Source organism: Ranitomeya imitator, chromosome 1, assembly GCF_032444005.1.
Source record: "Ranitomeya imitator isolate aRanImi1 chromosome 1, aRanImi1.pri, whole genome shotgun sequence".
Classification (NCBI taxonomy): Eukaryota; Metazoa; Chordata; class Amphibia; order Anura; family Dendrobatidae; genus Ranitomeya; species Ranitomeya imitator.
Window position 1 is genome coordinate 35,320,492 of NC_091282.1, and position 17,939 is coordinate 35,338,430.

A 17,939-nucleotide genomic window follows, 5' to 3' on the forward strand; every position below is an offset into this window, starting at 1 on the left:
TACAGGGATAATACACAGTGATGTCTCAGTACAGGGATAATACACACAGTGATGTCACAGTACAGGGATAATACACACAATGATGTCACAGTACAGGGATAATACACACAGTGATGTCACAGTACAGGGATAATACACACAGTGATGTCACAGTACAGGGATAATACACACAGTGATGTCACAGTACAGAGATAATACACACAGTGATGTCACAGTACAGGGATAATACACACAGTGATGTCACAGTACAGGGATAATACACAGTGATGTCACAGTACAGGGATAATACACACAGTGATGTCACAGTACAGGGATAATACACACAGTGATGTCACAGTACAGGGATAATACACACAGTGATGTCACAGTACAGAGATAATACACACAGTGATGTCACAGTACAGAGATAATACACACAGTGATATCACAGTACAGGGATAATACACACAGTGATGTCACAGTACAGGGATAATACACAGTGATGTCACAGTACAGGGATAATACACACAGTGATGTCACAGTACAGGGATAATACACACAGTGATGTCACAGTACAGGGATAATACACACAGTGATGTCACAGTACAGAGATAATACACACAGTGATGTCACAGTACAGGGATAATACACACAGTGATGTCACAGTACAGGGATAATACACAGTGATGTCACAGTACAGGGATAATATACACAGTGATGTCACAGTACAGGGATAATACACACAGTGATGTCACAGTACAGGGATAATACACACAGTGATGTCACAGTACAGGGATAATACACACAGTGATGTCACAGTACAGGGATAATACACACAGTGATGTCACAGTACAGGGATAATACACAGTGATGTCACAGTACAGGGATAATACACACAGTGATGTCACAGTACAGGGATAATACACACAGTGATGTCACAGTACAGGGATAATACACACAGTGATGTCACAGTACAGGGATAATACACACAGTGATGTCACAGTACAGGGATAATACACACAGTGATGTCACAGTACAGGGATAATACACACAGTGATGTCACAGTACAGGGATAATACACACAGTGATGTCACAGTACAGGGATAATACACACAGTGATGTCACAGTACAGGGATAATACACACAGTGATGTCACAGTACAGAGATAATACACACAGTGATGTCACAGTACAGGGATAATACACACAGTGATGTCACAGTACAGGGATAATACACACAGTGGTGTCACAGTACAGGGATAATACACACAGTGATGTCACAGTACAGGGATAATACACAGTGATGTCACAGTACAGGGATAATACACACAGTGATGTCGCAGTACAGGGATAATACACACAGTGATGTCACAGTACAGGGATAATACACACAGCGATGTCACAGTACAGGGATAATACACACAGTGATGTCACAGTACAGGGATAATACACAGTGATGTCACAGTACAGAGATAATACACACAGTGATGTCACAGTACAGGGATAATATACACAATGATGTCACAGTACAGAGATAATACACACAGTGATGTCACAGTACAGGGATAATACACACAGTGATGTCACAGTACAGGGATAATACACACAGTGATGTCACAGTGCAGGGATAATACACACAGTGGTGTCACAGTACAGGGATAATACACACAGTGATGTCACAGTACAGGGATAATACACACAGTGATGTCACAGTACAGGGATAATACACACAGTGATGTCACAGTACAGGGATAATACACACAGTGATGTCACAGTACAGGGATAATACACACAGTGATGTCACAGTACAGGGATAATACACACAGTGATGTCACAGTACAGGGATAATACACACAGTGATGTCACAGTACAGAGACAGAATCTATAAAATGTGCTTCACTTACCGTTATATTCACAATGTCCGGCGGCGGCGTAGGCCTTAGCTAACAGCAGCCCGGTCTGTGCAGCCTCTTCACTCAGTTTCTTATATACGGCCTGGCATATAGAATGGGCCTATACAGACACCATGTGAGGAAGAGATAAAAAAAAACATCTAAGAAGCCTCAATGTGAAATATTTGTCAGTGCCCCGACATACCACATGTCATATATAGTCCAGGCCCCATGAGGACATTTTCATTCCCCTTTGAAACAAGTGTAACCTTACTGTGTAAAGCAAATACAACCCTGCACACAGAGAACAATGGTGGAAGATAATAATTCAGTAGTGCAGTACCAGAGGGTGAAAACCTACCCCTGCAATGGGGGACAATGGTGGCCTCATGGCCTGTCTTCCCAGTTTTAAGACATTTTCCAGAACTTTGCTATTGAGGATTATTCTTAGGATAGGTCATCAATATTAGATCGGTGGGGTCCAACATCTGACGCCCCCACAGAGGAGGTGTTACCAAATCCTGTGGCAGAACGGAAAGACGCAGCGCCATACAATATGTGGTGGTCGTTCTCAGGTACGGAGTTAACAACGACCACTACACAATGTAGGGAGCTGTGTGACCTCATCAATATCATAGCCCTGGTCACCACCTTCACGGCTGTGATATGATGGCGACTGACCTGCAGCAAGTAGTGAATGGCCGGCTCGTGCCTCTTCTTCATCTGCTCCGTCCGGGCCATGTCTCGGTAGATACTTATCAGTTCCGCGGAGCTGTCTCCTTCAGATGAGATGACGATCTTCACAGCTTGTTCGAAGAAATTCATAGCTAAGCTGAGCTTGTCCTGCATCACACAGGCCCTGGAAAACCAAGGTAGACATGTCTAGTCCTGCTCTCCACTGATACAATGTATCCAGTGCACACAATGCTCTACGAGCTAAACACATCAGCAGCCGCTGCACAGATCTCCGCTGGATTGTTACAATGTATCAGTCTGGAGTCCGGAATGTTTCGCTCACAGAGCATTGTCTGCACTGTATACAATGTAGCAGTCTGGAGTCACAGAGCATTGTCTGCACTGTATACAATGTATCAGTCTGGAGTCCGGAATGTTTCGCTCACAGAGCATTGTCTACACTGGATACAATGTATCAGTCTGGAGCTTGGGATGTTTCGCTCACAGAGCATTGTCTGCACTGGATACATTGTATCAGTCTGGAGCTCGGGATGTTTAGCTCACAGAGCATTGTCTGCACTGCATACAATGTATCAGTCTGGAGTCCGGAATGTTTTGCTCACAGAGCATTGTCTGCACTGGATACATTGTATCAGTCTGGAGTCCGGAATGTTTAGCTCACAGAGCATTGTCTGCACTGGATACAATGTAGCAGTCTGGAGTCCGGAATGTTTCGCTCACAGAGCATTGTCTGCACTGGATACATTGTATCAGCTGAGAGCAGGACCAGTGATGGGCACAGTGTTACCACTTGCCTGTTCGTCCAGAAGACGAAGTAAGCAGGGGGACACCACCGGCTTTGGAGAAGGAGCAGTGGCGGTCAGAAAGGTGAATATTTTATGGCTTTTAAGGCAATCTTTGGGAGGGTGGACAACCCCTTTAATACGGGAATCACAAATGTAGCTTGTATTTGATCTACACAAACACACGTGGATATAAGAGAAGAGGCGTCTTGGTCTTTCCTTTATACTTTTCCTTATATTTTAGACAAATTTATGTCTTAGGTTTAACCCCATCAAAATTACATGTGCAGTTCCAGCCTATATATGTAAAAGTTTGGGCACCCCTAGTCAAAATTACTATTATTGTGAACAGTTAAGCAAGATGAAGATGAAATGATCTAAAAGGGCTAAAGTTACAGATGAGTCGACACATTTCCTTTGTATTTTAGGCAAAAATTTAAAATATATATTTTATCTTTTACATTTTATAAATTACAAAAAGTGAACTGGGACAATGCAAAAGTTTGGGCACCCTTGGAGATTTGTGTATTCAGATACCTTTCACCAAGGCCTCAGAGCTTAATTAGCCCGTTAGGGTTATGGCTTGTTCACGGTCATCGTTAGGAAAGGCCAGGTGATGTAAATTTACAAGATTTATAAAATGCTGGCCTCCTCTATCCTTTGCCAAAACACAGCAGCCATGGGCTCTTCTAAGCAGCTGCCGAGCACTATGGAAGTGGTGGAGGATAAGAAGATAGCAAAGCATTTTCAAGTTGCCCTTTCCTCAGTTTGAAATGTGATTATGAAATGGCAGTTACCAGGAACAGCGAAGGTCAATATAAGGTCTGGAAGATCAAGCAAAATTTCAGTGAGAGCTGCTTGTAGGATTGCTAGAGAGGAAAATCAGAAACCCCCTTTGACTGTAAAAGACCTTCAGAAAGATTTAGCAGATGCTGGAGTTGTGGTACATTGTTCTACTGTTCAGAGACACCCGCACAAATATGGCCTGTATGGAAGAGTCATCAGAAGAAAACCTCTCCTGTGTCCTCACCATGAAATTCAGAGTCAGAAGTATGCAAAAGAACATCTAAACAAGCCTGATACATTTTGGAAACAAGTCCTGTGGACTGATGAAGTTACAATAGAAATCTTTAGCCACAATGATCAAAGATATGTGTGGCGAAAAAAGGGCCCAGAATTTCAGGAAAGGAACATGGATCTATCATGATTTTGGGTTATGTTGCAGCCAATGGCACAGGGAACATTTCACGGGTAGAGGGAAGAATGGATTCAATTAAATTTCAACAAATTCTTGATGCAAACATAACACCATTAGTGATGGGCGAGTATACTCGTTGCTCGGGTTTCCCCAGCACGCCCGGGTGGTCTCTGAGTATTAATGATTGCTCAGAGATTTAGTTTTTGTTTCCTCAGCTGCATGATTTACAGCTGCAAGCCAGCTTGATTACATGTGGGGATTCCCTAGCAACCAGGCAACCCCCACATGTACTCAGGCTGGCTAGCAGCTGTAAATCATGCAGCTGCGTCAACAAAAACTAAATCTCCAAGCAGTCACAAATACTCGGAGACCACCCGACCGTGCTCGGGGAAAACCTGAGCAATGAACATACTCGCTCATCACTAAACACCATCTGTAAAAAAGCTGAAGGTGAAAAGAGGAAGAGGATCCTCAACACATGTCAAAATCCAGAACAGACGACCTCCAAAGATGCAATCTGAAGGGTTTTACAATGGCCCTCACAGTCCCCTGATCTGAACATCATTGAAAATCTGTGGCCTCAAAATAGCAGAGGGTGAAAGACGTCCCAGGAATCTCACAGAACTGGAAGAATTTTCTAGAATTTTGATATGGTCTATGCAGGTCGTACAATTCTTTCTGCCGGCGATCGCTGTGCAGGGGAGGAGAGCAGAGCTGTGTGTCATCATATACACTTGCCAGATATCAGGGAATAAGGCATAGCAGGACATATAATTACACACAGCATGGCTCTCTCGCCTAGGTCACACACATCTTACAATTGGCACTTCCCTAACACGGGCATTGAAGAATAATACAGAAAGATGTATTTACATTGACACACAACCCTGCTCTCCTCCCCAGGTCACAGAGCTCCTATTTCCTGCATCTACTGTGCCAAGTGGGAGGAGAGCAGAGCTGTGTTTCAATACAAACACCTCCCTGCATCTTACCCAGGCATCGGGGAATAATGCAGGAAGGTATATTTAATGACCCACAGCTCTGCTGTTCCCCTCAGGTCACAAAGCTCTTAGTGCCAGTATCTTCTGTGCCAAGTGGGAGGAAAGCAGAACTCTGTGTGTCATTACAAACCACTCTCTGCAAGTATCACAGGGATTGGGAGTGATGTATGGGAGCTACAGAGTGTCACATACACTTATTTGGATTTCTGCCAGTTATTACGGCAGCATTCCCCAATGCCTGGCATACTGGCCAGGGGTTGTGTTTGTAATGAAACACAGCACTGCTGTTCTCCCCCTTTGCACAGAAGATGTGGGCAATAAGGGCTTTGAGACCTGGGGATGAGAGCAGGGTTTTGTGTCATTAAATACAGCACTCTACATTATTCCGATGATACACAGCTCTGCTCTCTTTCCCCTTCACACAGTTGATGCCAGTAGTAAAAGCTTTGTGGCTTCCGGAGGAGAGCAGAGCTGTGAGTTATTACCAACAGTTCCCTGCATCTATCCCAGGCAACAAGGAATACTATGGAGTGCTGTATTTAATGACACACAGCTCTGCTCTTCTTCTCATGTCACAAAGCTCTTACAATGCAAAGAGAGAGGAGAGCAGAGTTGTGTGCCCTTAAATACGGCACTCTACATTATTTGCTGATGCCTGGGATAGATGCTGAGAAGTGTTGGTAATGACACACAGCTCTGCTCTTCTCCTCCCCTTCACACAGTAGATGAGAAATGATCCTCTTTAAAGGGGTGAAGGTAAACTGGGAGGAGTACAGTGATCACCACAATTACGGGTAATCTATTAACCAGTTTCCTGCCGCTGCCGGTACATTTCCGCTCACCTCCCCAGCGCCAGCGCTATGTCCTTGTCAGATACTTTGCCAAGAACCGACGTCTTCTCCTGAAGTTCTTCCAGTTCTTCCACAATTTTCTCCACTTTCTGCAAACTCAGATACGATTCTCTACCAGTGCGACCATTAAGGCTGACAACATGAAACTGTGTAGCAGAGCAGAATTGGTCGCTTGGCCCCTTCTTAGTGGGGGTCTCCGCTCACTGATATGTTATGATGATCTGATGACATGTCACTCAACATCCATGCTCCAAAAAAAAATAAAATGGCGCCTTAGCTGTCGTCCCCCTTTTCAACGATAAAAATGAACATACAAGTGGATTTGAATCTGATACAGTGGGGCAAAAAAGTATTTAGTCAGTCAGCAATAGTGCAAGTTCCACCACTTAAAAAGATGAGAGGCGTCTGTAATTTACATCATAGGTAGACCTCAACTATGGGAGACAAACTGACAAAAAAAAATCCAGAAAATCACATTGTCTGTTTTTTGAACATTTTTTTTGCATATTATGGTGGAAAATAAGTATTTGGTCAGAAACAAACAATCAAGATTTCTGGCTCTCACAGACCTGTAACTTCTTCTTTAAGAGTCTCCTCTTTCCTCCACTCATTACCTGTAGTAATGGCACCTGTTTAAACTTGTTATCAGTATAAAAAGACACCTGTGCACACCCTCAAACAGTCTGACTCCAAACTCCACTATGGTGAAGACCAAAGAGCTGTCAAAGGACACCAGAAACAAAATTGTAGCCCTGCACCAGGCTGGGAAGACTGAATCTGCAATAGCCAACCAGCTTGGAGTGAAGAAATCAACAGTGGGAGCAATAATTAGAAAATGGAAGACATACAAGACCACTGATAATCTCCCTCGATCTGGGGCTCCACGCAAAATCCCACCCCGTGGGGTCAGAATGATCACAAGAATGGTGAGCAAAAATCCCAGAACCACGCGGGGGGACCTAGTGAATGAACTGCAGAGAGCTGGGACCAATGTAACAAGGCCTACCATAAGTAACACACTACGCCACCATGGACTCAGATCCTGCAGTGCCAGACGTGTCCCACTGCTTAAGCCAGTACATGTCCGGGCCCGTCTGAAGTTTGCTAGAGAGCATTTGGATGATCCAGAGGAGTTTTGGGAGAATGTCCCGTGGTCTGATAAAACCAAACTGGAACTGTTTGGTAGAAACACAACTTGTCGTGTTTGGAGGAAAAAGAATACTGAGTTGCATCCATCAAACACCATACCTACTGTAAAGCATGGTGGTGGAAACATCATGCTTTGGGGCTGTTTCTCTGCAAAGGGGCCAGGACGACTGATCCGGGTACATGAAAGAATGAATGGGGCCATGTATCGTGAGATTTTGAGTGCAAACCTCCTTCAATCAGCAAGGGCATTGAAGATGAAACGTGGCTGGGTCTTTCAACATGACAATGATCCAAAGCACACCGCCAGGGCAACGAAGGAGTGGCTTCGTAAGAAGCATTTCAAGGTCCTGGAGTGGCCTAGCCAGTCTCCAGATCTCAACCCTATAGAAAACCTTAGGAGGGAGTTGAAAGTCCGTGTTGCCAAGCGAAAAGCCAAAAACATCACTTCTCTAGAGGAGATCTGCATGGAGGAATGGGCCAACATACCAACAACAGTGTGTGGCAACCTTGTGAAGACTTACAGAAAACGTTTGACCTCTGTCATTGCCAACAAAGGATATATTACAAAGTATTGAGATGAAATTTTGTTTCTGACCAAATACTTATTTTCCACCATAATATGCAAATAAAATGTTAAAAAAACAGACAATGTGATTTTCTGGATTTTTTTTTTCTCAGTTTGTCTCCCATAGTTGAGGTCTACCTATGATGTAAATTACAGACACCTCTCATCTTTTTAAGTGGTGGAACTTGCACTATTGCTGACTGACTAAATACTTTTTTGCCCCACTGTATATAAATATATGGGCCACATAAATCACAGCATGGTGCTGAAATACTCTGTGCTGCTGAGAGTGTTCACATTTATCAGCAATCAACTCCTCCTGAAGAAGGCAGTGTCGTATTATATTCTGAGGACTGGACTAGAGATCACGCCGTGGGCCTATGGAAAGCACTCGCTGCTTGGGGTCTCACTAAAGGATATTTATTTTGCATTAGGTGAGACACCCCCAGAGTGTAGTAAATGGTCACCAGGGTTCCCAGCACTTCTCTCTTCTCTTCTGTGGATTTTGACATGTCCACCCCTCGCAGCAGGATGTTTTTGGCAGATTCGGCGTGTTGTCTGGCTTGGACTGGTAAACCTGCAAAAATCAGTCACCGCAAAAACGACATTATAGTCATCATTACTCTGTACACTCTCCCCGTGGTCCTGCTCTCAGAGTTACTAATTCTAGTCAATGTCTCTTTAAGTATTTAGCCCTGATGGTTAAGAGGTTAATATCATCCCTGGAAATCTATGACATTAAAGGGATTGTCACAACTGAACAACCCTTCTCGATATTCCATTAGGACGCATTGATATAATAATAGGGGGTCCCCTGTTCAAGCCCCCTCTAAACTATAGGGACAGACAAGTAACCAGAGCTGATCACCAGCTTGCTTACGTCTTAGAAATAATAAATGTCTTCACTGGTGATCTAGGTGTCTAGTATCCCTGGTGGTGTAAATGTTTAGGATCTCTGGTGGTCTAGGTGTCTAGTATCCCTGGTGGTGTAGATGTTTAGGATCTCTGGTGGTCTAGGTGTTTAGTATCCATAGTGGTCTAGATGAGTAGTATCACTGGTGGTATAGATGTTTATTATCACTGGGGGTCTAGGTGTTTAGTATCCCTGGTGGTCTAGGTGTTTAGTGTTGTGAATTCTGTGGCAGAGCTCCCTCCTGTGGTCACAAGTGGTACTTCGGCTGATTCTCTCTATGAGCTTCCGTTGGTGGAGGAAAGTGGTACTGCGGCTTCTGAGTTTCCTTCCTCAGGTGATGTGGTGAAGTCGTTAGGTGCTGCTCAATTTAACTCCACCTAGTGCTTTGATCCTGGCCTCCAGTCAATGTTCTAGTATTGGACTTGCTTCCTCCTGGATCGTTCCTGTGGCCTGCTGCTCTGCATAGCTAAATGCTCTTGTGTTATTTTTGTTTGCTGTTTTTTCTGTCCAGCTTGTTTATTTGGTTTTTCTTGCTTGCTGGAAGCTCTGGGACGCAGAGTGTGTACCTCCGTGCCGTTAGTCGGTAAGGAGGGTCTTTTTGCCCCCTTTGCGTGGTTGTTTGTAGGGTTTTGTGTTGACCGCAAAGTTACCTTTCCTATCCTCGCTCTGTTCAAAAAGTCGGGCCTCACTTTGCTAAATCTATTTCATCTCTACGTTTGTCTTTTCATCTTAACTCACAGTCATTATATGTGGGGGGCTGCCTTTTCCTTTGGGGTATTACTCTGAGGCAAGGTAGGCTTATTTTCTATCTTCAGGCTAGCTAGTTTCTCAGGCTGTGCCGAGTTGCATAGGGAGCGTTAGGCGCAATCCACGGCTGCCTCTAGTGTGGTTGGAGAGGATTAGGGATTGCGGTCAGCAGAGTTCCCACGTCTCAGAGCTCGTTCTATGTTTTTGGGTTATTGTCAGGTCACTGTATGTGCTCTGACTTCTATGTCCATTGTGGTACTGAATTACCAATCATAACAGTACTGGAGGCCCAAAGTACTAATGATTCTCAATAGAGGGAAAAAAGAAGTTCTGAGACCATTTTTTTTTCTCTGCACTGTGTTTTGCCTTTTTTTTCCCCTAGACATTTGGGTGGTTCAGGACACAGGTGTAGCGATGGACATTAAAGGTCTGTCTTCATGTGTGGATCAGCTCACGGCAAGAGTACAAAGTATTCAAGACTTTGTGGTTCAGAATTCTATGTTAGAACCAAGAATTCCTATTCCTGATTTGTTTTTTGGAGATAGAACTAAATTTCTGAGTTTCAAAAATAATTGTAAACTATTTCTGACTTTGAAACCTCGCTCCTCTGGTGACCCAGTTCAACAAGTCAGGATCATTATTTCTTTTTTACGTGGCGACCCTAAGGACTGGGCATTTTCTCTTGCGCCAGGAGATCCTGCATTATGTAATATTGATGCGTTTTTCCTGGCGCTCGGATTGCTGTACGATGAACCTAATTCAGTGGATCAGGCAGAAAAAAATTTACTGACTCTGTGTCAGGGTCAGGATGAGATAGAGGTATATTGTCAGAAATTTAGAAAGTGGTCCGTATTCACTCAATGGAATGAAGGTGCGCTCGCAGCTATTTTCAGAAAGGGTCTCTCTGAAGCCCTTAAGGAAGTCATGGTGGGATTTCCTATGCCTGCTGGTCTGAATGAGTCTATGTCTTTGGCCATTCAGATCGGCCGACGCTTGCGTGAGCGTAAATCTGTGCACCATTTGGCGGTATTATCTGAGCATAAACCTGAGCCTATGCAGTGCGATAGGACTTTGACCAGAGTTGAAAGGCAAGAACACAGACGTCAGAATGGGCTGTGTTTCTACTGTGGTGATTCCACTCATGCTATCTCTGATTGTCCTAAGCGCACTAAGCGGTTCGCTAGGTCTGCCACCATTGGTACGGTACAGTCAAAATTTCTTTTGTCCGTTACCTTGATCTGCTCTTTGTCATCTTATTCTGTCATGGCATTTGTGGATTCAGGCGCTGCCCTGAATTTGATGGACTTGGAGTATGCTAGGCGTTGTGGGTTTTTCTTGGAGCCCTTGCAGTGTCCTATTCCATTGAGAGGAATTGATGCTACGCCTTTGGCCAAGAATAAGCCTCAGTATTGGACCCAGCTGACCATGTGCATGGCTCCTGCACATCAGGAGGTTATTCGCTTTCTGGTGTTGCATAATCTGCATGATGTGGTCGTGTTGGGGTTGCCATGGCTACAAGTCCATAATCCAGTATTAGATTGGAAATCCATGTCTGTGTCCAGCTGGGGTTGTCAGGGGGTACATGGTGATGTCCCATTTCTGTCTATTTCGTCATCCACCTCTTCTGAGGTTCCTGAGTTCTTGTCTGATTACCGGGATGTATTTGATGAGCCCAAGTCCGATACCCTACCTCCGCATAGGGATTGTGATTGTGCTATCGATTTGATTCCTGGTAGTAAATTCCCAAAAGGTCGACTGTTTAATTTATCTGTGCCTGAGCACGCCGCTATGCGGAGTTACGTGAAGGAGTCCTTGGAGAAGGGGCATATTCGCCCGTCATCGTCGCCATTGGGAGCGGGGTTCTTTTTTGTGGCCAACAAGGATGGTTCGCTGAGACCTTGTATAGATTACCGCCTTCTAAATAAGATCACGGTTAAATTTCAGTACCCCTTGCCGCTGTTATCTGATTTGTTTGCTCGGATTAAGGGGGCTAGTTGGTTCACCAAGATAGATCTTCGTGGTGCATATAATCTTGTGTGTATTAAGCGAGGCGATGAATGGAAAACTGCATTTAATACGCCTGAGGGCCATTTTGAGTACCTAGTAATGCCATTCGGACTTGCCAATGCTCCATCAGTGTTTCAGTCCTTTATGCATGACATCTTCCGAGAGTACCTGGATAAATTCCTGATTGTATACTTGGATGATATTTTGGTCTTCTCGGATGATTGGGAGTCTCATGTGAAGCAGGTCAGAACGGTGTTTCAGGTCCTGCGTGCTAATTCTTTGTTTGTGAAGGGATCAAAGTGTCTCTTTGGTGTTCAGAAGGTTTCATTTTTGGGGTTCATTTTTTCCCCTTCTACTATCGAGATGGACCCTGTTAAGGTCCAGGCCATCCATGATTGGACTCAGCCGACATCTCTGAAAAGTCTGCAAAAGTTCCTGGGCTTTGCTAATTTTTATCGTCGCTTCATCTGCAATTTTTCTAGTATTGCTAAACCATTGACCGATTTGACCAAGAAGGGTGCTGATGTGGTCAATTGGTCTTCTGCTGCTGTGGAAGCTTTTCAAGAGTTAAAGCGTCGTTTTTCTTCTGCCCCTGTGTTGTGTCAGCCAGATGTTTCGCTTCCGTTCCAGGTCGAGGTTGATGCTTCTGAGATTGGAGCGGGGGCTGTTTTGTCGCAGAGAAGTTCTGATTGCTCGGTGATGAAACCATGCGCCTTCTTTTCCAGGAAGTTTTCACCTGCTGAGCGAAATTATGATGTTGGCAATCGAGAGTTGCTGGCCATGAAGTGGGCATTCGAGGAGTGGCGTCATTGGCTTGAGGGAGCTAAGCATCGCGTGGTGGTCTTGACTGATCACAAGAACTTGACTTATCTCGAGTCCGCCAAGCGGTTGAATCCTAGACAGGCTCGTTGGTCGCTGTTTTTCGCCCGTTTTGACTTTGTGATTTCGTACCTTCCGGGCTCTAAAAATGTGAAGGCGGATGCCCTATCTAGGAGTTTTGTGCCCGACTCTCCGGGTTTGTCTGAGCCGGCGGGTATTCTCAAAGAGGGAGTAATTGTGTCTGCCATCTCCCCTGATTTGCGGCGGGTGCTGCAAAAATTTCAGGCTAATAAACCTGATCGTTGCCCAGCGGAGAAACTGTTTGTCCCTGATAGGTGGACGAATAAAGTTATCTCTGAGGTTCATTGTTCGGTGTTGGCTGGTCATCCTGGAATCTTTGGTACCAGAGAGTTAGTGGCTAGATCCTTTTGGTGGCCATCTCTGTCGCGGGATGTGCGTTCTTTTGTGCAGTCCTGTGGGATTTGTGCTCGGGCTAAGCCCTGCTGTTCTCGTGCCAGTGGGTTGCTTTTGCCCTTGCCGGTCCCGAAGAGGCCTTGGACACATATCTCTATGGATTTTATTTCAGATCTTCCCGTCTCTCAAAAGATGTCAGTCATTTGGGTAGTTTGTGATTGCTTCTCTAAGATGGTCCATTTGGTACCCTTGTCTAAATTACCTTCCTCCTCTGATTTGGTGCCATTGTTCTTCCAGCATGTGGTTCGTTTACATGGCATTCCAGAGAATATCGTTTCTGACAGAGGTTCCCAGTTTGTTTCGAGGTTTTGGCGAGCCTTTTGTGGTAGGATGGGCATTGACTTGTCTTTTTCCTCGGCTTTCCATCCTCAGACTAATGGCCAGACCGAACGAACCAATCAGACCTTGGAAACATATCTGAGATGCTTTGTTTCTGCTGATCAGGATGACTGGGTGTCCTTTTTGCCTTTGGCTGAGTTCGCCCTTAATAATCGGGCCAGCTCGGCTACCTTGGTTTCGCCGTTTTTCTGCAACTCTGGGTTCCATCCTCGTTTCTCTTCAGGGCAGGTTGAGTCTTCGGACGGTCCTGGTGTGGATACTGTGGTGGACAGGTTGCAGCAGATTTGGACTCATGTAGTGGACAATTTGACCTTGTCCCAGGAGAAGGCTCAACGTTTTGCTAATCGCAGACGCTGTCTGGGTCCCCGACTTCGTGTTGGGGATTTGGTTTGGTTGTCTTCTCGTCATATTCCTATGAAGGTTTCTTCTCCTAAGTTTAAACCTCGTTTCATTGGTTCATATAGGATTTCTGAGGTTCTTAATCCTGTGTCTTTTCGTTTGACCCTTCCAGATTCTTTTTCCATCCATAACGTATTCCATAGGTCATTGTTGCGGAGATACGTGGCACCTATGGTTCCATCTGTTGATCCTCCTGCCCCGGATTTGGTGGAGGGGGAGTATATTGTGGAGAAGATTTTGGATTCTCGTGTTTCAAGACGGAAACTCCAGTATCTGGTTAAGTGGAAGGGTTATGCTCAGGAAGATAATTCCTGGGTCTTTGCCTCTGATGTCCATGCTCCCGATCTTGTTCGGTGGCCCCTCCTCAAGGGGGTATACTGTTGTGAATTCTGTGGCAGAGCTCCCTCCTGTGGTCACAAGTTTTACTTCGGCTGATTCTCTCTATGAGCTTCCGTTGGTGGAGGAAAGTGGTACTGCGGCTTCTGAGTTTCCTTCCTCAGGTGATGTGGTGAAGTCGTTAGGTGCTGCTCTATTTAACTCCACCTAGTGCTTTGATCCTGGCCTCCAGTCAATGTTCTAGTATTGGACTTGCTTCCTCCTGGATCGTTCCTGTGGCCTGCTGCTCTGCATAGCTAAGTTGCTCTTGTGTTATTTTTGTTTGCTGTTTTTTCTGTCCAGCTTGTTTATTTGGTTTTTCTTGCTTGCTGGAAGCTCTGGGACGCAGAGGGTGTACCTCCGTGCCGTTAGTCGGTATGGAGGGTCTTTTTGCCCCCTTTGCGTGGTTGTTTGTAGGGTTTTGTGTTGACCGCAAAGTTACCTTTCCTATCCTCGCTCTGTTCAGAAAGTCGGGCCTCACTTTGCTAAATCTATTTCATCTCTACGTTTGTCTTTTCATCTTAACTCACAGTCATTATATGTGGGGGGCTGCCTTTTCCTTTGGGGTATTTCTCTGAGGCAAGGTAGGCTTATTTTCTATCTTCAGGCTAGCTAGTTTCTCAGGCTGTGCCGAGTTGCATAGGGAGCGTTAGGCGCAATCCACGGCTGCCTCTAGTGTGGTTGGAGAGGATTAGGGATTGCGGTCAGCAGAGTTCCCACGTCTCAGAGCTCGTTCTATGTTTTTGGGTTATTGTCAGGTCACTGTATGTGCTCTGACTTCTATGTCCATTGTGGTACTGAATTACCAATCATAACAGTTTAGTATCACTGGTGATCTAGGTGTTTAGTATCACTAGTGATCTAGGTGTCTAGTATCTCTGGTGGTCTAGATGTTTAGGATCTCTGGTGGTCTAGGTGTTTAGTATCCATAGTGGTCTGGGTGTTTAGTATCCATAGTGGTCTAGGTGTTTAGTATCCCAGGTGGTCTAGATGTTTAGTATCCCTGGTGGTTTAGATGTTTAGTATCCCTGGTGGTTTAGATGTTTAGTATCCCTGGTGGTCTAGATGTTTAGTATCCCTGGTGGTCTAGATGTTTAGTATCCCTGGTGGTCTAGATGTTTAGTATCTCTGGTGGTCTAGATGTTTAGTATGACTGGTGGTCTAGATGTTTGGTATCCCTGGTGGTGTAGGTGTTTAGTATCCCAGGTGTTCTAGGTGTCTAGTATCTCTGGTGGTCTAGATGTTTAGTATCCATAGTGGTCTAGGTGTTTAGTATGACTGGTGGTCTAGGTGTTTAGTATGACTGGTGGTCTAGATGTTTAGTATCCATAGTGGTCTAGGTGTTTAGTATCCATAGTGGTATAGGTGTTTAGTATCCATAGTGGTCTAGGTGTTTAGTATCCATAGTGGTCTAGGTGTTTAGTATCCATAGTGGTATAGGTGTTTAGTATCCCTGGTGGTCTAGGTATTTCGTATCCCTGGATGTCTAGGTGCTTAGCATCCCTATGGCTGTAGGTTTTACAACATCCCTGGTGGTCTAGGAGTTTTATATAGCATAGGGCTTGGTGGTCTTAGGATAAATGTTGCTTCTCAGCTTATGAGCTGATGGAATATGTCTAGGATCTAGGACATGCCATCTATGATCAGTGGGAGAACCATCTTCTGGGACTCCCACTGATTTTGAGAATGAAGAGGACGCTGCTGTTGCTGTTCCCCTTCGCTGTTCTTGCAGCGCATCTCCAAGTAATAGACCCCGTCACAGTTCTCTGCGGAGCTGCGGGGCCATGAGTGTTACTGTGCCGGTGCTGTGGCTCACATCATAGCGACTGCCCCTCCAAGTTCAGGAGGTCCCAAAAATGTCATATCCGAGCAGTGTACCAGCACCTTATGCAATGGGAATTATCCTTAAAGGGAGTTTTTGGAGATGGTGAAATGTACAGTGCCTTGCAAAAGTATTCAGCTCCCTGGAACTTTTCAACCTTTTCCCACATATCATGCTTCATATTTAAAGATACCAAATGTAAATTTTTGGTGACAAATCAACAACGAGTGGAACACAAATGTGAAGTTGAACGAAATTTATTGGTTATTTTAAATTTTTGTGGAAAATCAAAAACTGAAAAGTAGGGCATTCAATATTATTCAGCCCCTTTAACTTAATACTTTGCTTGGGGTTTGTCTCTATCAGTTTTGTACATGGAGAGACTGAAATTCTTGCCCATTCTTCCTTGGCAAACAGCTCGAGCTCAGTGAGGTTTGATGGAGATCGTTTGTGAACAGCAGTTTTCAGCTCTTTCCACAGATTCTCGATTGGATTGAGGTCTGGACTGTGACTTGGCCATTCTAACACCTGGATACGTTTATTTGTGAACCATTCCATTGTAGATTTATGTTTGGGATCATTGTCTTGTTGGAAGACAAATCTCCGTCTCAGTCTCAGGTCTTTTGCAGACTCCAACAGGTTTTCTTCAAGAATGGTCCTGTATTTGGCTCCATCCATCTTCCCATCAATTTTAACCATCTTCCCTTCCCCTGCTGAAGAAAAGCAGGCCCAAACCATGATGCTGCCACCACCATGTTTGACAGTGGGGATGGTGTGTTCAGGGTGATGAGCTGTGTTGCCTTTACGCCAAACATATCATTTAGCATTGTTGCCAAAAAGTTCTATTTTGGTTTCATCTGACCAGAGCACCTTCTTTCACATGTTTGGTGTCTCCCAGGTGGCTTGTTGCAAACTTTAAATGACACTTTTTATGGATATCTTTGAGAAATGGCTTTCTTCTTGCCACTCTTCCATAGAGGCCAGATTTGTGCAGTGTACGACTGATTGTTGTCCTATGGACAGACTGTCCCACCTCAGCTGTAGATCTCTGCAGTTCATCCAGAGTGATCATGGGCCTCTTGGCTGCATCTCTGATCAGTCTTCTGCTTGTTTGAGATGAAAGTTTATAGGGACGGCCGGGTCTTGGTAGATTTGCAGTGGTATGATACTCCTTCCATTTCAGTATGATCGCTTGCACTTGCTCCTTGGGATGTTTAAAGTTTTGGAAATCATTTTGTATCCAAATCCGGCTTTAAACTTCTCCACAACAGTATCACGGACCTGCCTGTTGTGTTCCTTGGTCTTCATGATGCTCTCTGTGCTTCAAACAGACCCCTGAGACTATCACAGAGCAGGTGCAGTGGCGTAGGAAGGGGGGTGCGGGGGGGGCGGTCCGCCCCGGGCGGCACAATGCGGGGTGCGGCCGGCGCTGCAGGAGAAGAAGGAAAAAAAAAAAAAAAAAAGACGCCCCTTTAAATCTTCGGGCGGCGCCGTCCGCCGCCACGACCAGGGCCAGCTCCCCCCATCGCCGGACCCCGTCCCCCGCTCTAATACTCACCTCTCCTGGTTCCTGCGGCTTCAGCGTCCTCTGACTCTGCGACGTCTCAGAGCAGAGGGCGCGATGACGTCACTACTGTGCGCGCCGCTCTGCCTCTCTGTCCTGAGCGTCGCAGAGCCGGAGAGACGCTGACTGCACCGGACCTACGCTAGGAACGGGAGAGGTGAGGATTTTACTTTTTTTTTTTTTTCTTTATGTCTGACTGGGGCTGGGGCAATGCTGGACACACTGGGGCAATACTGGAGACCATGGGGCAGATTGCTGGACACACTGGGGCAATACTGGAGACCATGGGGCAGAATGCTGGACACACTGGGGCAATACTGGAGACCATGGGGCAGAATGCTGGACACACTGGGGCAATACAGGAGACT

General features: G+C 45.2%; 1 protein-coding gene across 3 annotated transcripts in view; it reads right to left on the minus strand.

Annotated features, from left to right (window-relative positions):
- Positions 1 to 17,939, minus strand: part of TTC23L (tetratricopeptide repeat domain 23 like) — an 83,442-nt gene that overhangs the window by 55,583 nt on the left and 9,920 nt on the right. For all 3 annotated transcript variants that reach the window (XM_069745971.1, XM_069745972.1, XM_069745970.1), the window contains 4 exons: positions 8,533 to 8,689; positions 6,390 to 6,515; positions 2,552 to 2,729; positions 1,883 to 1,991 (listed from right to left, as the gene is read on the minus strand). In XM_069745971.1, the coding sequence (XP_069602072.1) occupies positions 1,883 to 1,991; positions 2,552 to 2,729; positions 6,390 to 6,515; positions 8,533 to 8,689 (570 nt within the window). The remainder of the gene's footprint in view (positions 1 to 1,882; positions 1,992 to 2,551; positions 2,730 to 6,389; positions 6,516 to 8,532; positions 8,690 to 17,939) is intronic.